At 40.4% G+C, this 26915-nt stretch overlaps 1 protein-coding gene across 1 annotated transcript in view; it reads left to right on the top strand.

Annotated features, from left to right (window-relative positions):
• Window positions 1–5315: 5315 nt before the first annotated feature.
• The window catches only part of LOC146699710 (protein turtle homolog B-like), a 132437-nt gene continuing 110837 nt past the window's right edge, over window positions 5316–26915 (top strand). Inside the window, exon 1 of the mRNA XM_085469550.1 lies at window positions 5316–5581. Coding sequence (XP_085325676.1) covers window positions 5518–5581 — 64 coding nt within the window. The 5' untranslated portion in view covers window positions 5316–5517. The remainder of the gene's footprint in view (window positions 5582–26915) is intronic.

Raw genomic sequence — 26915 nt, forward strand, 5'->3', positions numbered from 1 at the left:
CGCAGCAGATGGCTGTCCCTTCCTGAGCCCGGTTCTGTTAGCGGTTACTTCCTTTTAGAAGGGATTTTTTCTTCCCCACTGTTGCTAAATGCTTGCTCATAGGGAATCATCTGATAGTTGGGGTGGCCAAAACTCTAGGGGAGCTAGCAATTCTACAATTACAATATTTCTACAAACAAACGAATATGGTCTTGGGTTTGCTTAAAATCCATTAGGTAATCTCTCAATATTCAAAGTGGAGCAGCAGACACCTTACCATTACATTGGTCCTTAAATCATACCTAAAACACCATGTTAAAGATAAATTCGATACAAATTGGAAATAAATTGGATATTAATTAAATAAACCTGCTTTAAGCATCAACTTATTTGTAATTCTTTATCAATATATAAATAAAGAATTACAAATTTATAAACATATAAAAATGTATCCCTTTGGGATACTAGTAGACATACCTGTGTTATAAATGATAAAATGTGTGAATGTGTGTGTGAATGGGTGGAGGACTGAACATGTAAAGAGCTTTGGGGTCCTTAGGGACTAAGTAAAGCACTATACAAATACAGGCCATTTTGCCATTTGCCTATGACAGCTAGGATAGACTCCAGCCACCCTGGCAGACTGAACTGAATTTCTTTTATTGAGTACAGAAGCTGAATTACTCTAACGTTTACCAAAGAATTGTTTTACACAAGTGCTAAACTTCAGCTTAAATCTGGCCCATGTACAAAGTTGTTATTGTAGTTCACATGTATTTGCAGTTTCCTTTCCAAGGCCTACAGGGAGGCTTCAATACAAAACACATCCAGGATATCAAGACATTGTTTCTCTTAAATGAGCTGAGAATTTTGCAAATTTATGAACACAAATCAGGTCAGATGTAACTCAGATTTCAACCGCAACCCAGAAGAGATCTTGCATATGAAGAAAGAGCTTTTATATCTTAGGTTATGTGGAAGCAGCTTTTTCATTGTTTATTTTTAAACTTTTCTACTGCTGTCCAGTAACTAACCTTTCTTCATACAGTAAGCTATGGTGGTGGATAATGACACAATAACTTGTTCATTACAGTTAAGGGAATTTTAACTGAAGAATCTATTTCATGGCTGAATCAATCTTTTATGGTGCCAGAGAGCAAATATTTGCTGGAGGATGCATTGTGTCCCTCATATCTTTTAAAAGTAGCCACAACTTGGAATCAGAACTTCTGTATTTTACGCCATCTTTGCTGTTGTAACAGTCATAACTGGCACAGGTTTTTGGACCCAAAGGCCGAACCTGAGAGAGGAACAGGTTTACTTAGCTACTGCAGTTCCCTCCTTTATTGCATACGCCACTTTCTCAGCTCAGCTACTTCAGAGGGGAACAAATGAGGAAAAGGAAACATGTTGACCTTGTGTACAAAGGTTGCATTGGCAATCAGATTGGGCTTAATGGTGATGATATAAAGGCTACTGGTTATGTGACATTGGAACACTAAAAGGTCAGAACTACTGGCCCTTTAAATCAAAAATAAGCTGTCTGACTTTGATGTGATGTATATTTTTTTATTTGATATAAAGTGACTTAACTTTAAAATCCACGGTAAAAAAAATGTTGTCTTTGGCCAACAAATGATAAAAGAATACAGACAGGCAGTACAAAATCAGGAACATGTATGTTTCCATCTGTTCCAGTTTGTCATGTTGATGTTTTAAGTGGTGGTTTAGGGAAATATTTTGCTTGTTTGAAGGTTGAGCCTTTGGCAGAGCCTTTCTTCATTAATTTTCCGGACTTTTAGAAGAACTTTTGTCACCGTTGCACAACAACACATTAATAACGGTAAGGTGCAGAGTGTGTTGATGCATGCTGAATCATCCAGGTAAGTAAATCCCAAAAGGTTGATGTAGGGTTTAAAAACACTACGTCCAGATAAATCAAAAATCAACCTGTTGGGATGTAAGGTGTAAAATGTATCTGGTGTTGTGAGAAGCTATGAATCCACCCCGACCAATTAACACAGACAGGGATTTCTATAAATATATTCTGAAGTCTGTTGTTGCTCATAATGGCTCAAGTTATCCCTGAGGGATAATGGCCATTAGAGGTCGCTGTCACTTTGGTTATTTGAAGGTATATTTGGACTTCAGACACAAGGCCACAAAATTGTAGAAAAACCATGACTTGTAACAGTAAATATCAGTGAGTTGAAAGTAACGTACACTGAGGATCAGGATACTTAAACTCTGTGGTGAGCAAGAATTTTAGTATCTACAGTCTTCTTTTGTAAATCCAGACATGGTGATCCTGGGAAGCTTAGACATCTGACTCTAGTAAAACTAACAGTCATTTTGAATATTATTTATTATTATTATTATTATTATTATTATTAACAACAACAACAACAACAATAATAATAATAATAATAATAATAATAATAATAATAATAATAATAATGAGTGTTAATACTGTACCTGCATGGAATGAGCTCTGCTCTCTGTGCCTCTGCCTTCTGTTACCTGTATACATAAAAAAGAACTCAAAGGTAATATGGAAAGGTTATTATTAAACATAGTATTTCCTTTTTTTAGTCTGCTTTCCAGGCTTCTCATCTAAGCAGTAATTTGAAATAATTTCAGTTAATTTTAAGTTTTTGCTTAATCACATGTTCTTGTTTATTAAATTGAATTTATTATCTCTGATATTTGGACAGGTCCCCCTAAGTGACAGCATTTTAGATGTTTTTCAGATTTTATTTTATTTTTTTAATTAAAATTGAGCTTGTTCAGGTAGAATATAGAGAGAAAATGTAGAGCATGTCTTTAAATGACACGATACTAGTTTGTGTCATTGTTACAGTTTATAGCCACAGCAGTTGATAGATTACACCTGGCTCATTAAACAACGGAGAGAATAAAAGCCTCTTGGAGTTGAGCATAGTCGTGTGGCTCAGATAGTGTGATGAAAGCCTAATTTCCATATGCTATTTGCACTTCACACAGCACCTTTAAAGCCCACTGCTCATTGTGGCAGTGATCCAGGCTGTACTCTAGTCTTTACAGAGGCCAAAATGGCCGTTGAACATCAAGAAAGTAGACCTTACTTTGCATCTATGTGACAGCAATGTCACTGTCAGAGACACTGATATGCTGGTGCTTGACATGCCACATGCTTCTGCCTGCTTTCTGGTTGGAACAAGTGATGCATGTTTTTCCTGGTTAAACTGTTGTGACAACTGTCTGTCTACAGTTCAGTTTTTTTATCTACAAGTTTGACCTGAGTGATAACGTAGTGTCAACCACAATGCTGCGAATGTTTACTTGGGTGTAATTGTAGTTTAATCCATCAGGCTATAAATTTCATACTGTTTCTGACATGATGGCTTAGATGAGTTGCTTGACCGTTTACTTTAAGCGATCATAAGTGACAGGTGAGTTTCCACTTCTGCCAGTTTTATTGAGTTGGGGGTGTGGCTTTTGAAGATTGGCTATGGCAACTCGCACCATTGGCTCTATTATCCAGTAGACTTGAAAACATGTTTAGCCTTGTGGGGTACCTCAGGGATCTGTCTTGGGTCCAATTCTCTTTTTACTTTATATATTCCCCCTAGGCCAAATTATTAGGCAAATTCTCTTCCACTGTTTTTACGCTCTACAGACTCCATTGATTCTTTTAAAAAGCAGCTGAAGACATTTTTATAGATACGTTTTCAACTAGTCTATTTGGCCAAATCCCAGTCTGGGCCCCACACCTCTCCCTTAACACAGCAGGGGTATGAACCATACTCTAGTGTGGAACAATATCTATGCACCGACATATATAAAGACTGCTAATAAATACAATTACATAATTATTGAACTGATTATGACACTCCTTTAAAGAAAAGTTTTGAAAGTTGCCAAAATGTTTTAGTGAAATTAAACAGATTTTGTGAAACACACAAAATTGTTACATATGTCCTTTAAAAAGGAAGATTTGACTATTTTTTCTACAAGTATAGCATCCCAAAGTTAATTCAGCTGTGGATTTGTCAGACCTGAATCATTTGCTTAAACCTCACTGATCTCAGCAGGAAACTGGGCTGAACAGCAGCCAAAGTTTCGAATGGGAATCGTGGGAAACAGCGTAAATAAGGATAAGAGTGACGCACAGGAATATGTTAAATAAAAATGACTTTAAATCACTTGTATTTGTCATCCTACCAGAGGCTATTAACAAAACCTCCTCCTCAAGGAGGTGTGGGGGTCCTTGCAGACCTTGAGGTAGAATTAGCTATGAGGCATGATGGATGGCTTGTGAGCAAGGCAGGCTGAGTCAGTTGAATTTAAAACTGCCATTGACGGAATCGTTATATGAAAAAGTGTGAATCATGCTGAATTCAGAAGTCTTGGAAATTAGTCAGGATTCTTTAATAGCAGTCTTGGTGACTTGGCAGACCACCAGCACGTCATTTAAACAGTGAACTCATATTTCAGAAGGGATATGAATGCACGGGTGTGAGTCACGTGATGATGTACCCCCCAACACACACACACACACACACACACACACACACACACACACACACACACACACACACACACACGGTGGTGGATTCCTCTCGTCTTATTGCGCAGCATGATACTGCAGCTCCGCAACAGCTCCACACGCCAACCCACCTTGAAACGCTCCCTCCACTGCTGCATTCATGCTGTCCAAGAAAAATGGGAAGATGTAATTAATTACCTTTAAAAAGCTAAAATCAGGAAGTCATCGTTTTGTTCATAAGCACCGATTCCGTCGACTTGCAAAAATTCAGAGTCACGCATAATACAGTCAAAGAGCAGTAAGCGCCTTAAAGAAACAGGATTGGTTTCCATCCATTATAAAGGGTAACCACCTGTTGGGTTGTTTCTGTCTGCGGATGTCTGACGTGGTTTTGTATAATAAGTTTTTCCCTTCAGTTTTATCATTGAGATGCTGCACTTACCATATCGGATGGTTTGCCTCTAACTCTATTACAAGTGACCAACATAATATTATTTTCTCCGATACATGCCATTACAGCTGTTAATGTAAGTTTATTCGCACTGAAACAAACAAACCACAAAAAGCCAGCGACGAGCAGCTATTCCTGGGCGCTCCACCGAGCAGAGGTGCAGAACCTCCGAGCCTCACCACATGCCAGGAACGCATCACTCCAACTCGGAAAACGACAGCGCAGGTAACCAATCGGCGTCCGGAGCCCACCCACACCCTTCAATGAAACGGGTGTGGAGGCGGGCTCGTGGATATCTAAAGGCTCGGGCTTGGTTTCACAGCGTCGCCTGCTCTCGTCCCATTGGCGCAGGTGATCCAACTCAGGATGCGAGTGGAGAGCGGAGGAGAGGGGAAGAGAGAGGGGGAAGCGCCGATGGAAAAGTGTCCAGGGCTCGGTTAACAAGAAGACAAGGATACCGGCCCGCTTCAGTTTGTCCTGGGGCACCCGGCGATGAGAGATTCACCGAAAGGGGCACTTTGAGATATGATGAGATTTATTTCTGGTCGGCAATAGTACTATGATTTGGTATGTGGCCACTTTGATAGCAAGTGTATTCAGCACCCGAGGAACGGCCGCTCAAGGTGAGTCGAAGTGCAGTGTGTGTGTCTTTGCTCAAGTTTTCACTTTGGCACGTTCAAACTATGAAACGGCTTTTTATGCTTTTCTTATTAGCTCACTCTGACTGTGTCGGCTCTATGGGAAAATGTCAAAACAAGTTCATACGTGTGTTCATCACCTGAGTGGGTAAAGGATAAGGGACCGGTCCACCGTTAAAAGAAAAAAAAAGGAGGAGGATAAAACCTGGTTTAAACATGCTTATTCCTGCCGTAATGTATCTCGGGAATTTGTGGTTATCATTGATAAATGGCACTGCCGAAGTTGTGACGTTTTTGGCTCCAGAGTGACAGATTTTGCAGTCTATTTGGGTTGGCATATTCCTCCCGAGACGCGTGAGTTTGGGCTCTCGCAGCTGTAGCAGCCTGTCTCACTGAGCTCCACGCCGGTCTGCAGCTGCTGAAATCTGAAGGCAGATGTGATTAGTATGGTGCGCTGGTGTAGATGTCATTATAATGCTATGAATGGATTAACCTCTTCCTGGGGAGCGGCTGAAGCTCAGTTGTGGCGGACATTGTCCGCTAGAGGGAGAACTTTGACATTTAGGGGAATTCACACGGTTGTCGTCACTCTTCAGGCTGCTTTTCACGCACTAATGACAAGTTGTGATGACTTCAGATTTCTTGGCTTGTTGACGTCATGGGTGAAAGATCATAACCTTTCCATGGGGCGCTGAGGGACGTCTTCTGAGAGGGTTAAGTGTAGCTGTTACCAAGCTTTATATTCAGAGAGCACATCAGTGTAGGAGGCAGTCTTTTGGTCAAAAAAGGACAAAAAACAGTGAAAAATTATAATTTTCTTAAAGCTAAGTTGACATATTGCTACAGTTTGTTCTGCCTTATCAGCGCTCCAAAGCTTGAGAGTATTCACATAGCACATTGTTACTGTTTGTTCAGTCTGATCAACTCTCCAAAGCTCAAAAGTATCCACATAGCTGTCTGTGAACCAGTTAATTAATTGTCTGAGCTTTAATTCTATATGGCATCATTTCCTTGCCACATATAATTCAGTGGTCTGAAAGTGTGTCATGGAGTCTGAGTCTGTCTCACATCAATGATGTCATGCACAGGGAGGGATATGGCAGGCAAGCAAAGCTGCAATAGCGCTTTAACCTTAAAAATCCCCCACTCATCTTGGAGAGAGAGGAGAGATGCAGGCGACTGGGACAGCATATGTGCTTCGGCATGATTAAATGATAAGGAAGGGATTCTGTCAGCGAGCTGTCCACCACTGTGTTTCAGACTTTTGACACAACAGACACTTGCAGGTTTTTTATTATGTTTATTTTTGCTCACATCATTCTGGCATGTGAGACAGGGCTCCGCTAGCTCCACTGCAAACAGTTATGTAATATGCAGCCTAAAAAGGATACACTTAAGCATCGCCTGCCAAAGGAAGGAGACTTAGAGCGATGTTTTTAAGCGGCTTCCCCAAGCTATTCAATGTCTGGGACAGCTGGCGACTTGTAGAAGGAGGAGCGATGGTGACTGGACTCGCGTTTTGTAAAGACGTCCCCCTTAGGAAGTCTGTCAGGTTATGCATCTGATCCTTGTGCTGTGACGGAGCTCTGCAGCATCCATTTTTGAGCACACAGGCACACTCACTGAGACAAACGGCCCAGCTGGTAGAAGCGGCGCAGGGCAGCATCCTTGCATCAGAGCGCTGCTGTCCCAAGCTGGCGGCTGGCAAGTGGCTCGACTTTCGCCATGTGATAACCTTGGACTTGAACCATTCTCCCTCTCTTTCTCTCCAGCCTTCCTTCCTCTTATTTCATCCTTCCCTTCCCAACATTCTCCCTCCTCTCACTTATCCTGTCTGACTCAGGTTCTCGTCGCCTCCTCTTCCTGCTTTCTCTCTGTACATTTGCCCTGTCGTCTTCCTCTTCCATGCACTCAGATGAACTCGCTCCCCTCCAGGTTTCTAGAGGTCTCTCTCAGCATGGCCGGGTAGCCGAGGGATAGCAACATGGTGGGTTGTGTTAATGGAGGCTCAGGGCACCCTCTGCAGCGACTGTCTGCTGTCATTCACACACACACACACACACACACACACACACACACACACACACACACACACACACACACCATATGCACACATGTCAACGTTCTACTATCCCCTTGGGGAGCAGTGTGTCTTTAACCAGGATCTGAACATATGCCAACTAACAGGCTGTCTCCCCCAGACTAAGTGAACTAATTATAAATAAGCTGTGTGATAAATGCCACTCAATTGCTACATAAATACACATGCTACGACATGCCAAGAGGGCTGGATAGGAGGTGGGAAGTAGGGGCTGTTTGCTTTGTAAAAAGAGAATTTCCCTGTGCAGTTTTTACCACTTCATGTAATATTCAATTTCACTCATACGTTGATTACTGTGTGCTATTTCAAGCCTTGAGGAGCATTACTGTAGACATGACCTATGTGTAAATAACAGAAGAAGGATGTTGTGCATCCTTAAAGTGCTTGAAAACTTAACCTTAAAAAGAGGCAGCCAACCCTTATCCTACTCCTCACCCTGACCCTAGGTGTGACCTAGGTACCTAGATGCCCCTTTTCTATGACATCATACCCATCATACTCTGAAACAGAGTGTTTAGAGCAGTCTGAAGCTCGTGCTTAAGATCCACAGGGATGCATGCATTCATGGTAAAAATTTTGATAGTGTCGCCACTGCCGAAAGTAATTTTCCATTAATTTGAAACGTAAAAATTAAAAAACAAATCAAAAAAGTGAGACAAAGACAAAGTTTGTGCCACTGCTAAAGCTTTTAGCCACAGCTACACACTGAGCTAAAATTTGAAACTTTGTTATTTGCTCATGTTTAATATGAGCATCTGTCAATTGAGCAGGACACACATGAGAAAAAAAATAAGGAGAAGCGTAATAGGTCCACTTTTAAGAATGCTTTCATCATTTTTCATGATCTGTGTAGACTGGTTCTAACTCTGATGTGTTTGTGCTCTGTTCAGTTCTTTTGGACTGCTGAGAAAATAAACAGTGTGACCCAATAAACCCACAAACACAGAGACTTGGTTCAGTTTACATTTGGCTTAAAAACTAAGTAAATAAGCCAGCTGCTTTTGCAATAAGCATCCGGGTTATTTTAGCATGAATGTACCGTTGGTGAATCCTGAGGTAGCAATAATTAGCACTTATACACAGTGTATCACTGTAAGTGCTAAATGAATATGAAGATCTTAACGTGATCAGTCAGTAGCAGTTGAAAATGTCTGTGTTTGTGTCCTCTGTGTGCTCTGTCAATTCATTAAGTCCACTAAAAATACAGCGTGAGCCCACAGTAATAATAGCACAACAATCCTGCCCAAGACGTCTCTTTTTCCTTGCATCGGTACCTGTTTGTCATTCTTCAGAACCTGTAATGGATTTGGAGTCTACAGTAATAACATAGTAATAAAGCTCTTAATCACATATCTAGTTGTGCAGGCACCCGTAGAACTTTTTTTATTCATCTTTCTCCATCTCCTGCATTTTTCTTCTGGTCTTTTGTCTCGATCCTTGAATTGGGCAGAGATAGTCAACCCCAGAATGGTTTGTAAAAAAGTTGTGAAAATTGGTGCAATTGCCAATGGATGATATCCTCAGGGATGGATGTGTGGCGAAGTGATTGGCTGTGGCTCACCACCATTTTTCATGTAATTTCCAGTTAATGGCAATCATTATTATGATATTTATAAATAATTGAATCTTCATCACTGTAGTTTCATGTTGCTCAGATACCTGCTCTCTTTGAAAGGAACTTGTCCAACAATCACACTGATCATCTTCTTCAACCTTCAAACAGTAGAACCAGAAGTATGTTTCTGTCTTCTAGTTTGATTTTAAAATCGAATGCACATTTGCAGAGATGCTTATTATAACTGTTGGTCTGTTGGGAAAAAAAGGAGCAAGCTAGGTCAATTTCATGACTGTTTAGTTGATGCTCTTCCACTTATGCTCTGCTATGCTAAACGTAAGTTTTTCATCATCTTACACTGATCTGTAAATGTCTCTTTGTGAAGTGAGAATTAAACTCCTAGTATGTATGCATGCTAGTAAGCGAGCGATGTCGTGCTTTTTGTTTGAGGCAAACATGATAGTGGGTGTAAAGCGCTCCCTTAACTACTGTTGCATCACCCCCATGTCAAGGGTCTCAATGATTGGAACCCACTCAGGGGGACAACAGGAGGAGTGAGTGATTGCTGTTGTGTGTCACCATCACATCGGAGTGTGATAATGTGAGAAAAAGTAATGGACATAGTATGCTTTTTTTTTAATGGTCCCAGTTAGTATATCCACATGGAAACACATGGAAAAGCAAACAAATCTTAAAATTAAGGCTTCAAGTTTAAATTAGGGCAAATTTTAGTCATGATCACAATTTTGGCTTCACGTAATCAATATGATCGAGCAACAATGAAAATGTGTGCTCCGCCAATAGAATGCAAAGCAAAAGCAAGTCATGCGCTCCCTCAATCACTGCCTGATGATGTGCCTGCATGTGCCAATCACAGCTGTCCCTGCACCCTGCAGTGTGAAGTTTTCTGGGCTGTCTCTGTGAGTACCACTGTACAAAAGAAAAAAATCAAATGCCTGGGACAGCAGAAGGTAAAGAGCTTTTTCCTCAAAAAGGATCATCTTCCATTGTTTGAAAATACTTTGAATATTTAGAAGTGATGTTACCCAAGAAAAAAAACCATCCACCTCACAAAGATACAAATCACCAACACAATCACATTCCACTTGACCAAAGATGTGTGTCCAATAAACATAAAGAGTGATGAAGGTTTGCAGCCTGAATAACCCTGAGCCGTGTGGAAGAAATAAAGGAGGATCCAAACGCAGGCACTTGTAAAGGTGTGAGGGTGGTTTATTAAACACAAAATAAAAATGGGCAAACGGCAAAAGGAACAGAAGGCTATCTAAACTGAGAACGACTAAACTAGTGGACACAAACCAGGACATGAACATGAAGGAGGATGAGCAGCGGAGAATGACGACGGACAGCAGGGAAAACACACGAGTGAGACATGGTGGATACACAGATGGACCAGCAACTACAATGACAGAAGACGCGATTTAAATACACACAGAGAAACACAGGGAGATTACACACAGGTGGTGGACACAGCAGGGAGTAATTAACGAGACGAGACAAGGGAGGTAAAACTGAACACACTCACATGAGACGCAGACCTTCACAATAAAACAGGAAACAAGAAAACACTACACAAGGACGCAGACACGACACTGAGAGACAGACAGAATATAACACATGGAACTCAATGCTAAACATGAGACACAACCAAAGAACAATCCATAAACATGAATAAAAAGAACATAGAATTCAAATAATAACCAACAAATCACAAAGGTAACAAAACGATCATTCATGAGCAAACCAAAACATAATAAACTTGGAACGCCGGGTTGAACCGACCCAGAACTGTGACACCTTTGTTACGCCGCAGTTTGCCAAACCTGCTGGGGGTTTCCCATGAAGTCTTTCTTCTACACTCAGCTTTTTTTTCATTCGCTATGTGTTTATACAGTACACCACTGCATTTAATAAATAGTCATTATTAATCTCTGGCTCGCTTCTCGTTTTTCCACCGCTGTGAATTGGGAGTTTTTCCTTCTCGCTGTTTCCAAAGCTCTTGCTCATAGGGGGTCATCTGGTCTGCACCAGCTGTTCTCAGTCAAATCTTGCAGGATGCATATACAGAGGCCTCTATGGTAGATTCAGTGAAATGAGATTCATCTGGGCCTAAGTTGTGTTACTGACTGAGTGATGTTGTCAGAGCATGTGTATTTTGGGCAAAACTGAGCTGGCACAGAGCGCTGCTGCCTAATTAATTGAACTCACAAACTTTCCTGGTATCCCAGTTTTTTGATGATCCCTACAGTATGATCACTTAACGAGCAGTCTCGCTGTAAGTGGGTGGCTGCTTGGCAAAAATAAAGCTGCTGACCAAGAAATGGGAGACTCGTGTCTCATTTGCAGCGTGAATTTAAATCCTGCGGGTGTTCAGCATTTTCTAATTGAAGGACTTGTGTTTTCTGAGTGGGCTGAGAGTTGCTTTTCATTAGGAATGCTCAGATCCGACCTCTTATTGATCCGATTACTGACGTTAATGACCTAATTTCTACACATGCAGTATAAATTGATAGATCACCTGTTCGCATCTTTTCTTATTGTTGGCATTATAAACAGCTTCTTTCATTTATGCAATGTACACTCTAAATACAGAATTTTAGAGTCACATCGAAAAGGGTGAAATATGAATTTACTCTATATTAATAGTCCAGCAAACTAGTTAGTAAATTACTTAATGCAGAGAGTTCTGAGACATAGCGGTGGGCATCACAGACTCAAAACCAAAAGCAGGGGCATTTTCCATCCTTTTCCAATGAGCTACTGTCAGTGATGACATGCTTCCTAACTGAAAGTGTGAATTTCCTGAAACAAGGTGCCAACAGCAGCATCATTCAGTAATAGTGACATAGCATTATATCCCATGACACAGCATAAGTCAAATAGTGTTTACAAATATCCTAGTTAGTGTTTTCCCTGTAAAATGTGAGTAAAAGTATAATATAACTCCTTAACACTAACAATAACTAAAGCGCTCTAACCATGTAACTATGCAGGAGCTGCATTTGGGTTGCGCATCATCAGCTGCATGTATTTCCTCCTCGCTAGCCTGGTAGTACTCAACAGTGTTTTTGCCTCAAGTGGTGAAAAAAGCTTGTTGTCTCCACATTTAGCAGCAGCAGTTGTCTTGTATATTTTGTAAAGCATTGTGCGTTATTGGTGGTTGCTGAAGTGGATCCCTTTTTAAGTAATAAATCATCATAGCAAAAGCTGATACGGGACTCTCAGACGTGCCGAGGCTTGAGTTGTTGTAATGCACACCAGGGAATACAAATGCATGGTGTTGCTATAGCAATGATATCTCGATATGACACTTTTATATCACATAAAAATGTATACTATAATGTGTATTACTGCAGGGATATGATATGGCACAGCCCAGCTGAGAGGACTGTAACCTACATGTCAAAATAAGGCCCTATGTGTCATTTTAGGTCAGTTTTTACCTGAATATTTGTTGCTTCACTGTGCTCATCAATGCATGGCACAGTCAGGTTTGCCTCCACAGTACTGCATGTTAACAATGTAGCAAAAGGGAAAAGCAAAGGTACATGCAAACAATTATAGCTGAAGTGGGAAACTGAGATGATATCTTTTTCAAGGCTTTTGTGTTATTTTAAAGCTTTAATATGGTAGCAAAGATATGGAGTCATGGAACGGGAACAGAAGCTTCAGAAAGTCTTTGAAGCAAACATTTAGTTTCTTTGAGCCAAATCTCAGTGTGGTTTCATCTTTGCACCCAGATTCATTCTGAAGGCTAGACTCAGCAGTATGGTAAAGTACATGACTGTTTCTTTTCTTTCTTTCTTTTTTTTTTAACACAGAATTCTCTTAGCAAATAAATTTGCTTATAAAACGTTTGGCCACCACTATTTGACTTTAATCAATTCATCAAAATTCCAATTGCTGTCATTTTCAGGATCTTGAGAAAAGGTCCTGTAAGTTGCCCGCATGGTATACTTCCTGCAACAAGGCTAAAGGCTAATAAATGGTTAGTGAGGACTGTATGAGGCATACAGTGTAAATTAAAATGTACATGTATGCTCTTGTTTTGAATATTTTTTCCCAGTGTGCCCATTATTCAACAAAGGAACAATTCATAAATCATCGTCTTGCATCTTTTTCAGCATTATGTACTGGGTCTATATCAATATGGGTGTCAGTCTCAGAGAGGCCAATAATAGCTGATAATAGTAATTCACCAGTATGTGAATGTAGGTGTGAGTCAGAAGATGCACAGACTGAGCTGTGTGCATGAAAATGGCTCTCCGATGCTAAACACTCAACTTTCTAAAGGTCATGCATCCTGTTAAAATGAGAATGTATCTTAGTTTCAATAAAGGATCAATAAAGTATTCTGATTCTGAATCCTCTTGCATAAAAAAAGATGCAGTTTAAAGTTGGCACTTGTCAGTGGATATTTTTAGACTGAATTTTCTGCCTGCCAGCTTCATGTCGAGTTAATGTTCTCAGGCATGTGGTCGTACTCTTTGAAGCTGGATCATTGTCACTCTGGTTTACAGCTATGGACTACCCCCTTGTAAACTTTATCCAGCATTTATTTAAATGTTAGTTTGGCTAGGATGAAAGCAGGTTTTCCTTCTTCATCTTGAACTGAAACACAATAGTAAGAAATACTAATCACATTATTAGGTCCCTGTGATGCCAAAGACCTATAGGATACTGCAAAAGAAATCACATCAGGAGTTTTTCAGTGGAGTTGCCTGTACATGTAAGTCCATCCATCTATCCATCTTCTTCCGCTTTATCCGGGGCCGGGTCGCGGGGGCAGCAGCCTAAGCAGAGAAGCCCAGACCTCCCTCTCCCCAGCCACCTCCTACAGCTTATACGGGGGAACACCAAGGCATTCCCAGGCCAGCCGAGAGATGTAATCTCTCCAGTGTGTCCTGGGTCTGCCCCGGGGCCTCCTCCTGGTGGGACATGCCCGGAACACCTCACCCAGGAGGCGCCCAGAAAGCATCCTTGTCAGATGCCCGAACCACCTCAGCTGGCTCCTTTCGATGTGGAGCAGCAGCTGCTCTACTCTGAGCCCCTCCCGGATGGCCGAACTTCTCACCCTGTCTCTAAGGGAGAGGCCAGCCACCCTTCGGAGGAAGCTCATTTCCGCCGCTTGTATCCGCGATCTTGTTCTTTCGGTCACTACCCACAGCTCGTGGCCATAGGTGAGGGTAGGGACGTAGATCGACCGGTAAATTGAGAGCTTCGCTTTTACCAAGACTGTACATGTAAGTAATGCATAAAAAATGTATTATGCCACCACCCAGTATCACAGCTTCCCTAAATTAACAGCTTTGGTATGTTTATTTTTCTATAATGGTAAATTGATCCGTTTGTTTAAACTCCTTAATTAATTTGAATTAATTATAATTATTGTTGTTATCAAGTGCTTTTTAAATTTACTGTTTAAAAAAAAGCTGATAAAATAGTATAGCAATATAATTATTTTTGATGAAGTGCAATCTAACGCAGCTCATGGTGAGATTTTTTATAAACTCTAACTTTAAATCGCATTCTGTTTCACGTGTAAATGCACTGAGCTGCTACTATTTGATTGGTTTATGGTTAATGGGCAGTTGATCAGGTGCACAGGTCTAATAAAGTGGCGGACATGCACAGTATATTGTGCTTTCACCACATACAGACACCTTTCATTTACATAGAGCTTAATGGAAAGTAGCACTCTTGTTGCTTGGGGCAAATGGCACACTTCATAAAAGTCACCAACCTTTAGATGTCAATCAGCTTGTTATTTGGGCCAAGGAGCAGTGACTGACAGCTGCCGTCGTTCCCCCTGAGCTCCCAGCAGCTTCCATTTGGGTTCAGTGAACCCGTCCACTGAGGGTACACAGCCACACGAACTGATGGAAAAGATTGTGCGCTTTATGTGTAGTTGTAAATCGTTTCAGATCCCTGTCAGGTTTGCAGTATGTAAGCAGAACCTCCAGTGCAAGGACAGCACATTTCTGTTTCAGCTCAGTTATCAAAGAAAAGCACCTGATAAACTGACAAATAAAAATAAAAATCAACCCAAAATATTTTAGTTTAGTTCATTTTTGTCTATTCAGTGCAGACACAGTATCAGTGAGACATGAGAGAAGTGGAGCACAGGACAGAAAACACTTTGGGACAAATTTGGCTTCATTTTTGTGCAGTGTATACAGTCTATGGGATAAATAGGCAGAAGTTAATATAATTCATCTTTGGTTTTAGATGAATAAAACTTTATGAACTGTCAAAGACATCCAAGAAGGACCTGTATCCCCCAAATATACATTTACCTGCAGAGAAACTCAGATATCAATATAGTTATCAAGTTTGCCATGATTTTAGGGAGACTGAACTGGGAATGTTTCATATGCACACACTAGTGTTGACTTTCACACCTTTAGTAGCTTTAATAAGCTTGGAATACGTTTATAGTGCTGAAATTGGGACAGGAACAGCTGATTTTCTCTCAGGCTCAGCTGCAAGTGTTTTTCTATTGCACTTGGATTTGTGTGTCCCGTCACTCAGTGTCCTGGGTTTACCACTAATTCTATGTGGGGGATGACAGAGTTTGCTTATCTAGTATTGACTTCCTGTATAATGTTAACTATATATCACTCCTGAAAGAAGCTTGAAAGCTGGCAGAGAAGGATGTTTGAGTCCATCGGCGTAGTTCATAAAATAAAGACACTATCTCACTAAATGTTGTTTGACTCCCACAATGATAACTGCTCTGTTTCACTCCAGACATGCTCCCTTCTAAGTACCTCACAGGTACTCCTCAGATGTGTGACAATAAAAGAAAGTATGGCTATCACAGATAAGCTTGCGCGTGGTATACTGCTCATGATAAAGCTTTTGACTTGGAGCAGCTTTGTAGCACATCTCTGAAAGCCATTGTTCTCCTGTATGTGCACTGAATACACTGTACCAGTGTCTTCTTGCTGACTCATCTTAAAGCTGTCCTGCTAATAATTACCACAGTTCTTCTGCTGCAGTCACGGTACACAAAGTGAGCAATCACAATATACTGCCACTGACCCTTTTGCACGGGATCGTTGGATAAAAACACGAGTACACAACTTGGTATTGGTTTAGTTGTGTGCTATATTTAGAACATGTTCACCACTTCACTTGAACTCAGGTTATTACGTGCCACCAGGCTGAAATTTTTACAAAGCTTGGACTTTCTTTGTTTATTGTTGTTAGTCATTAGTCATTTATGTAGCTTTGTGTGACTTGTGGATCCAGACTAACAAATAAAAAACAACACAAAGTAGACTGTCCTGTTTTCTGTCACTTAAATATTAGTTGATTAATTAAATATATTTATATTTGTATGAACACAAAGCTAACAGCACAGAGCAAAGATGAAAACCAGCACAAAGAGACTTTGAAGCGATTGCCGCAGTGATTCTGCTGCAGCAACATGAACAGGTAGAAACAGAGTCTGCAGCCTGACTTCTCATCCGTTTGTTAGCTGTTGAAGTTCAGGGTTTGGCTGCTGAGCTTTGGCCTGCATCCACTCAGCTAACCTCACTCTGGGTTTTAGCATAGCATGAGTATAATGTGGTTGTTTTTGTTCTGGATACACGTTTGTGCAATAAAATGTAAAAAAAAGAAAAGAAAGAAAAAAAAGACTGTGCCAATATTCCTCCTCAGACACAAGAAATAAAATCAGCCAATTGTAGGAACTGAAATACTCAGAACCAGTTCTTTACAAAAACCGGTTCTGACCCTTACCAGTTTCATTAGATGGTTTATTTTACCAAAAGATTCAGGCAGTCTCGGAGGCTTGTGTCACTGTCACTGTGGACACACCAATCATTTCTGTGGAAAGACCTTAGCATCAGTCTACCACCATCTTTATTCGGGGGTTTCGGTACCTGACAGCAGAAATGATGAAGCCCATCAGATGAAGGGGAAAGACACCTTTTGTCTGATAGGTGAAAGTCGTCTTTCCCTTTGATGAAGCAGTGCTGTGGATTGATTTGAACTTCTTCAGGTGTCCTTCTGCTTGGAGGACTGAAATAAATGTATACCAAAACCCTGGCCGTACACATACCTATCAAAGTGAATTTTCCAACCGCCAATCAAATCACAAGACGGCGTAAAATCAAATTAACTGCCCTACATTGGAGGTGTTCTTGGTCTCTCTTCCTCCTACTTTGCTGGGGACTTTGCTGTCTGCAGACTTTCATTTTCTTTTTTCTGTTATGTCCCTGAGATTATAGGCGTCATTAGCGCTTTGTCCACAGCTGCATGAGTTTGCAGTGGGGTATATGGATGGGCAGATGTACACAGTATAAGGGAGCTCCTGATGGGCAAAAGAACCGTTTTGTTATCAGTGTGTTTTGAGACACTTTGAAAGACAAAGTTTGGGAGCAGAAAAATGAGACCTGCCTCACAAAGTGGATTACCAGTTTTCTCTGTAGCCATCAAGACATTACATAGTTGTCTCTTGCAAACCTGTCACATCCTTCAGCCTCATAAGGTTACTGTGACACTCCACTAAATGATCCTGACAATGTTTAATGTTTGTAATCAATGCATTTTGCGAGGAAAGCCTTCACTTGAGTTAACACTGTTTTTCCTGATCTGCTTAGAGATCTCAGTGTGCATGGTGCACTGGTTCTTTACCTTACACCCCCTGCTAGTTTTACAGACACAAACTTGTGTATGCTGTGAGGGAGAGGAAGTGGTTAGATGGATGAGTGGATAACTTCTACTCATTTTATCAGACAGAGCAGTGCGGCTCATTTGAAGTCAAATACTGTATAGTGTGTTTCTCTGAAAATAAGCTGAATATCAGTGCTGATTTGGAACGGAGCATGTCTAAAAACCATCCTTCATACCAATCCCATTTTCATTTGGGGGCTTTTTATTGCAGCAGTGTGGTTTTTGGTAATGGCTTCCTGCTAACATACATCTTGGTGAGTCCGTATACTTTCTCTGAATCCTGTACTCCATATCACATTTGCCCACCCCCACCATCCTGGCTTCCTCCCCTGTCTCATTTTACAGCGTGGCCTACTGATGCAGCACAGTCAGCTTCCTCCACGCTGACTTCTCTAGACCCATTAAACATTTATTGGATAGGGCCATAAGATACCTCAGTTGTGCTGCCTCACATCTTCACCCTGATACTTATGTGCATTCTAGAGGCATTATTTGACATGGGCCCTGTATAAAATGTATATAACAGGCAAACTGACTACATGCTAGATATGACACGTGACACATCAGCCCTTCACTGCTCCATGGCAACAGTGTTGGTGTATATGGATTGATGGAACTTGACGTGGATCCAAAAAACAAATCAGTAGCTGTAAAATTCAAGATGTAGTTCTCAATTGAAGCAAACTGCTGTTCTGCCTTTCTGGAGTTTTTCCTTCCCACTTTTGCCCAGTGGCTGGTCCGATTGTTGGGTCTTTACCCAAACAACTTGCCTCTTTGATCTTCTGTAGAGGTGAAACATTTCTTCCCATCACAGTCAAATCATTTAAGAAACAATTCTCTCACAGACTGGATCAATCAAGAGCTCTCACAAGATGCTTTGTGTTGATTACTGAAATATAGTACACAACGCAAGGGCAGCTCGGAGAGATGGTCGTCCTTTATTATACCGTTCATTCATATGCAGAGATTGAAAGAATGAAAGGCAGTGAGCTTTTTAGAGAGATGGAGAGAAGAGCTACCTGTGTGCAGAGCAGTGAGAGAACCCTCTGGACCTAAGGTGGGCAGGGAATAGCTGTCATGTCTAAATAGAGACATATAAAGCAGCTGGCACTGTATCTCCTCTACCACCAGACAAAATGTGTTTACTGTGAACATTTGATGGGCACGTTTCGCAGACAATGCAGGATTTGTTTGCTGCATCTTTCAGGAATCCTGGATTATTATCTAACTGGAGTACGTTGTTGCAAATGTTGTATTTGTATTTTTCCTAAATTATCCATTCATAATTTTTGTGTGTAAAATCACAAGACTAAGGGAAAGAAAAAGTTAAAGGTGATTCTTACAGTGATCCTAATGACACGACCTTGTCAGAGCAGCGACAGCCACGCATAACTGCTGAGTAAGCAGGTGCACACATGTGAAGGAGCGACACAGGTGAACAAACTGGAGCTTTAAGCTGGCATTTCGGCAGCTGTACATGAGTACCGTCTATGTGTGGGGGAAATGTTTTCACTTATCTGATGTATCGCAGGGATTATGGAAGTATATGAGATCACACTATTTTTTTTTTAATTGGTAGTGAGTGCTTTTATTTAAATCTTGCCCTTAACTACTTCTTGGCAAGCGTGCTGCTAGCGTCAGTTTCCAGTATGTGGGTCAGCTCAGTGTAATTAAGACAGTCAACATCTGAAACAGATGATGAGACCCAATGTACTCCAGTGGTGTTGTCATCATAGCAGGCCATGTAATGTTGAGCTTGAAAGTCTGTTTTTGCCTTAATGTGTGTTTTTGATTGTAAAAGAGTTTATTTCAGTGATTTGGTTCAATGTAATGTAGCACAACATCACTGTAGTGCTATCTGGATGCTATGAAACTAATTACTAATTGTTTGGTGGGTCAGACAGAAGAGTGGGTTGTATATATACACACAGCAAGAGGAAGCAGTTTAGATAAATATTTAACTTGTTTAAGCTCTGGAATAAACAAACTTGTTACCGAGCAGATTTTCAACTGCTTTGGTTGTCTCCTGCTTTGACTCCTAACACAGACTTTTGTAGGTTTCAGTTACGATACGGGTCCTGACCAAGTGCCAGCACCTGGCAAGAAGAAATAATAATGTGTTGGAACCAGTGTTGCTGTTGTTGCTCAAAAAAAACCCTAATTTATTACACACAACTCTTTAATTTGTAAAGAGTAATGTGTATCTTTATTTATTTATTTACCCACTGCACTATGTGGAGTGCAGTGGGTCTGGGTGGTGTTGCTCCGTCCAAAGCAAATTTCTTCAAAGGGAGACAAAGAAAGACACTTTGACTAATGTAGAGGATCAAATCTGTCACCAAGGCCATTTACTGCACGCCTTCCCCAGTACTTTCAACTGTCCTGTCCTCTTGCCACTATCCATGGCTGTAAGAAGTACTCCCTGTCATAAAGGGAAAACATTACAGCACTCCCTGCCAAGTGCAAAAGATAAAAATGTAAAAACCATGAATTTAGGATGTTAAATTTGTGAATACAATACATAGCATTTCATATGGAGAATAAGAAGGGCGAAAGCAGATCGTTGAGTGAAACAGATGAACCAGAATTGGTTTGTAAAAATGCTGCAACTTCAGTGGTGGAACTGGTTTAGCTTTCATCCGTCAGATACACAACAAAGCACTATTTTTGGTAGAGCATGCTAGTGGGCCGTCGTTATTACCGTGTTTTTTGGAAAATACGTCACACTTAAAATCAATCCTTTGATTTTTCTGAAAGTCGACAGTGCCCCTTATAATCCTGTGTGCCTTATGTATGAATTCTGGTTGTGTTTACTGACCTCGAAACGATTTTATGTACACGGCGCTCAAAAATCTGTCAAATGTTTTAGCACGACTTTGCTAAGCTACGAACCCACACCGCTTGATGGATTGTCGGAGCATTACGGCTATCGTAGGCAGGAGCCTCGCGGAGTGATACATACTGCGCTTCAACATAATGTTACCGTATTGTGTGTGTATAACCTCTTTTTAAGTTTTGTGGATATTATACATGGTTATGCTGAGGATACGTCGGCCAATTTCCACTGGAAATGCCTTTTGGTTAAACTGTCAGCAAGGAATTTGCATTTGAACTGTTACATTTTACAACTTTAATGCACAGAAAAAACAGCTGCTTGTTTAAGTGAAAATACATTGATGGGTTTTTTTTGCACTAATAAAGTTGTGGAGTTGTAAAGTATTTTGTCTAGTGTCAATTATATCGTCATTTATATCGTTATCGCAAATTTTCAAATGTATATCGTGATAAATATTTTTGGTCATATCGCCCTGCTCTAGTCTGGAGCTCAGGCTCACTTGGCTTATGTATTTTAGCAGGACAGTGACTGGAAAGACACCAGCAACAGCACCTCTGAATGACCCAAAACAAAACAAAAAACCATATTAAAAGCAGGACAATCAAAACAACCCCCACCACCCGAAAAACAGAAAGGTTTTGGAATGGGCCAGTCAATTGATTGTGATGTTTTGCCATGACCTCAAACACTGTTTATTCTCAAAAACCTTCCAGAGTGGCTGAATTAAAACGTTTCTGTTAAGAAGAGTGGGCCAAAATTCCCCCACAGTGATGTGAAACATTTATTGCCAGTTATTGCAAATGCTTAATTGCAGTTCTTGTTGCCAAGTGTGGCGAAACCAGTTATTAAGTGTAGGGGACAATCACTTTTTCACAAAGGTGCAGGTAGGTCTGTTTTTTTCCCTTAATATATTAAATCCTTCTTTAAAAACTGCGTTTTCTATTTACTCTGGTTATCTTTGTGTAATATTTAACCTGAAATGTAATATTGGGAAAAACACAGCACCGTATAAGCTGAGTGCTGTTGATTCGCATTCACCTCTAAAACTAGCTTAATGCTCAGTGCTTACACCAGGCCTTAGTGTAATCTTCAGCAGCAGCCAAAAAGAACAGCGAGTGGTTTTGGAGCAGCAGGGCCTCCAGGTTATGTAATGTTAATACAGGGAGAATACACTGAAAAAAGCAGGTTGGATGCAGGTCTGATGATGCTCAGGATCTATTATTACTAAAATCTTTGTCTGTGTGGCCTTGTTGCTCCTGACTTGCTGCAAGAAGTTAATGTGACACCACACAGAGTTACTGAACAGTATGCATCACAGCCGATGAGACCCAATGCACTCCAGTGGTGTTGTCATCATAGCATAATTTTCTCTGATAATAGAAAAAATATATTTTGTTTTATTTAAAGAAGGAAAGAAAACTTACATTTGTGTTTATGTATGCAGTTCAAAGATAGAAACATCTGTTGTGTTGGCCCATCAGCCGGCGTTAAATTGCAGAGGACACCAAGCTTCGGTCAGAGCTGTCGCTACCAGCAGGTGATAAGTGGCTCCCCACACTCCCTAGCAGATCGTTACATGGAGAAACCTTTGGAATACAAGCATGCTGATCCACACAGGTGTGCACACAGGTGTACACATGGGTGTTCACAGACGCGGACTACACCTTTCTTGGCTGTTGCCTCAAAGCACATTGTGCACTGTCTATCTTGCGTGCGGCACAATATCGTTTATTATTTAGTATCTACTGTTATCTACTGCTAGCTAGTTTATTGTGATGGTGCTGTTTTTTTATTATGTTGCTCTTTTTTTGTTTGCTTTCTCTTCTGTTTTTTTTTCTCCATACAGGTGATCCAGGTGTTCTGTTTGTTTTTCTTTCTTTCTTCCCCTTTCTCACCGTCTCTTCTCCCCTCTGGTTTTCTTTCTCTCCCTCTCTTTCTTTCATTCTCTCTCCCTGTCCTGTCCCCCAGTCATGTCTGTCCCGTTTGTAGCAACCGAAAATAAAATAAATACATAATTATAATAAAGGTCAATCAAATGGATCAATATGGCAAGGCCATGATGATCCACTTGGTAAAATAAATCTGCTTGGCATCTTTCTTGGCCTTAAGACAACAATTCTGATGGCTAAAGATCCAAACGGGACAACAAAAAAATAAATAAATAAAAAAAATAATTTCTGCTACTGCACAGAGAATTAGGAGTTTAACGCGATAAAAGGGATTTACAAAGCAGGATTAACAAGTTTGTTTCACATTCAGAGTGATTGTTTTTGAAAGGGCCTATATCACAAGGATATTTGACTTTGGAGTTTTGTGCACTATCATGGTTCAGAGAGCCTAAAATTACTAATCCTAGATAATTGGCACAACGCTGGTTATCACCTGCTTCGATCGTGAGAGGAGTACAAAACTGCTGTTAGTAAGATGTCCTACATATAGAATGCTCAGCATTTCCAGCAGTTCGGTGACCTTTTGTCTGATGAATAGCCAACTGTTGTAAAGTGTAGCTTTGGTACATAGTTAGCAGACTGTTCAGGCCACTCCACCCCACAAAACTGTGTCCACACTACAATCAAACAACAGTGTACAGTAAGCATGCTTTTGGCTATGTTATGTGAGTAAGAATTTACTGATTAAAGATAAAAAACATAATCAATATATATTCAAGTTACAGTACTGTTACTTTTTTGGAGTAACTAATGGAGTCAAAATACAAATTACTGTTACTGTAGACTCATGTCAGCTAAAGAAATCCACTGTAGATGATCATATCTGAAAAAGATTATATCCTATCATTCACCAGGACAGTTTTCCTCCTCTTCATCGTTCAAATGTCAGTCTCACAAACTTATCTGGATTTGTTACATTAATATCATCAAATCACAACAACAGCCGCCTCAAGGCGCTTTATATTGCAAGGTAAAATCCCAACAATAATACAGAGAAAATCCCCAACAATCAGAAAGGGAAGAGGGAAACTATACCTGCTGATCCTACTTCTACTTCTGGTAAATATATAAGCTCATGCTGATTGCGAAGGCACAAACATGTGAACTGAACATAAAATGAACTGAACTGAATTAAAATGTAAAGAAAGACAGTAGTATTTCAATGAAGTGGGCAGTGAGGCTCATGTGATATTGTAGACAGCTGTTTAGCTCTGTCTTTATACTCCATGTGCATCTGTGAAAGTGTCATCTGAAAAATGAGAGCTGCTAACTGGCATGACATGATTGTCTTTGTCATTTGCCTTTCTTGTTGTCCGTCAGAACATGGACAGAATGAGTTCTACCAACTTTATGTTGACAATGTGTCATATTTCTATGGAGAAAAAGTTGTTTTATCATAATTATCTTTATCGTTTTATTGCCCAGCCGTAGTAGATATAGCTAGAGCAGCTTTTTAATGACAGCAAAGCGTTTCTGGTGTAGACTATTAGTAAATCTCTAAGCTGTAAGGATTTCTAAAAAGCTGATGACACTCAAGGCAATACAGGGAAGGTCTGGGGTAAACCAAACAAATCTGCGTTTGGAGATGGCTGGTGGGGTGTCACTGGCTGCAGTAAAGAGAAAACCTGATCAAACTTAAAGCATGAAAACTTTAAAGCTACACATCGACAGCATATATGTTGCCTAAATCGGTTTTACATTTTAAATGTGGTTTCCTAATAGTAAATTACAGTAGAATTCAAACATCTTGCAATTAAGTAACATGTTCTGAGTCACACAGGAGCAGTGCTGGTCATTTTGTGTATTTTGCGTGTTTTGTCACACTTCTGTGAGCTTTGGTAACGGGACTGGTTCTTATGTAGGGCTTTTTTACTATACCTGAGCACTTAAAGCACTTTATACAACATGCCTCATTCACCCATTCACACAAGCTCCCTTTTCAATGATCAAGTGCTTTCTAACATTCACACATGGAGTATCTTGCCAAAGGATATTTGGCATGCAGACTGGAGCAGCCATTGATTGAACCACCAGTCTTCTGATTATTAGGTGACCTGCTCTACCTCTACCACTCCCCCTCATTCCTTCGCTGTAAGACTGATATTGTTTTAAGTAATTATTAAAGTATTTGTAGGCTTCAAGAGCTGCATTTATTTTATTTTTTTGTATTTTCATGTGGGGATTTGCTAATTATGGGAGAAGCCCACACGCACTACTGCTGTGTGGGCTGATACACAAGAGCAGGGGTGTCGAATTTATTTGAATCCGTTCCCTGGGCCCTGGCTCCGGAGAAATACCTGGATTCAGATTGGTGTTTGCAAAATGTAGACTCATAACGACTACACCTGTTACACAGCACTTTCGACATTCCTTACATCTGTCTGAGAGGAAATGTCTGACTTTGTTTGAGGAGTTGTCTTAGATGTGGATGCTGAACAGTGTCTTTAACCTGCCTAAGTGTTAATTTCCTACCAAAAACACGGTGGGCTGAAATACATATGTACTTCCTCCAGTGGTGGAATGTGATCCTGACCTGTTTAAAGTTACTTAAAGAGAAAAAGAGTGGAACATGTAACACATGCTGATAGCTGAATAGATGCAAAAATGTCTGTATCCCTCTCTTGATGAGAATACACTGCTTCACTTCATTTAGGTTTGTGCCAGGATTAACTTGGGAGTTTTCCATCATTACCCTCCTGAAACAGCAGTTTGATCAGAGAGTTTACATCTTCCCAAACAAAATTGCACCAAAGATCTAGGTTTGCCAGAGGTTGATCACACATTGCAGGCACGAAAACAACAGACAATACAGAAACTATAGCGTAAAGAAATCTGGGGTTTACATAATGAACGTGGTGTTTTCACGATCTGCCTGCTGAAATAGAGACTTGTTTATTAAATTGTCAGTATTTAAAGAGTGAAATAGTCATAGAGCTGTTTGCCCTTGCTTCTTTATGAACATTCTTTAACTTGAATGTCTGCTGATCTACCATCAGCTGTTTGGCCTTAATTCCTGACGGTCAGCAGGAGGTAAGAGGCTTAAACACACTTCTTTGTCCTCTTCACAGACACTTCACAGACAAATCTATGGACCATTTTATATCCATCTTGCTGTTCCTTGCACAAATGGCACTGTACAAAAAAATTTGCTGTCAAACTGACGTCATGGCTGCTGCTAGCTGCGACTTCAGCTGGCTGTGCAGAAAATAATAACTGCGTGCATAAGTTTGAATTTATTTTGGATTTTCTCTAATCCACACAGGGTTGTATAGGTATAAATAGTATACTCACACTAACATTGCTAAGCGATATTTGGTTAACTGATGTAACTTAGCAAGTTACGCCTCGACCTGATGTCTTTGCAGCCAAAGACTTCAGGTCGAGATGGGATTCTGGTTGGATGTTTCACCAATAGAACTGAGAAAGTTCGATTAAACTGGTTGGTTTCATGTTATCGACCTGGCTTTTAGGTGTAGTCCACAAATTTTCAATAAGGCTGTGATCGGGCTTTGGGAAAGTCAACCCAGAAGCTTAATGTTAGCCTGCTTTAGCTACTCTAAAACCAGTTTTGATGTGTGTTTGGGATCATTGTCCGGCTGAAATGCCTAATTGTGTCCATGTTTCAACCATCTGTTTTATTTGAAGTGAAGTTCAAGAAGTTGGAAATCGTCCTCCTTCTTTAGGATTCCCACCCTCTATGATGTTTGACAGTCGCTATAGTGTTTTTAACTACTCCAAACATACTTTCTGTCATTGTTGCCAAACAGTCATTTTCTCGTCAGATAATAAAACCTTTGTCCAGAAGGGATTTGACTTGTCCATTTAGGCAGTCGCACATTGTAGTTGAGCTTGAACTGATGATCTTGGAATCAACACATGACATGCATCAGCGCATCAGTGCCAGGAAAAGTGGACTGGATTTAAAGACATTTTGTAAATGGGAGCCTCATAATCAAAAAAGCTGGCTGAAAGTCTTTGCCAGGTGTGGTCACTTTAACCGGTGGCTTCGGTTGTTTGCGTGGACTGAAAGCAGTATGTATTTGGGATTAAATAATAATAATAATAATACATTTTATTTAAATAGCGCCTTTCAAAGCACCCAAGGACACTGTACAACAGATAAAAACTGGAAATATACACAATGGTAAAAATAGAAGATAAAAGTTAAAACATAC

The sequence above is a fragment of the Copadichromis virginalis genome, linkage group LG10, assembly GCF_057382275.1.
Source record: "Copadichromis virginalis isolate Kocher_CV1m ecotype Utaka linkage group LG10, C_Virginalis_male_GT1.1, whole genome shotgun sequence".
Taxonomy (NCBI): domain Eukaryota; kingdom Metazoa; phylum Chordata; class Actinopteri; order Cichliformes; family Cichlidae; genus Copadichromis; species Copadichromis virginalis.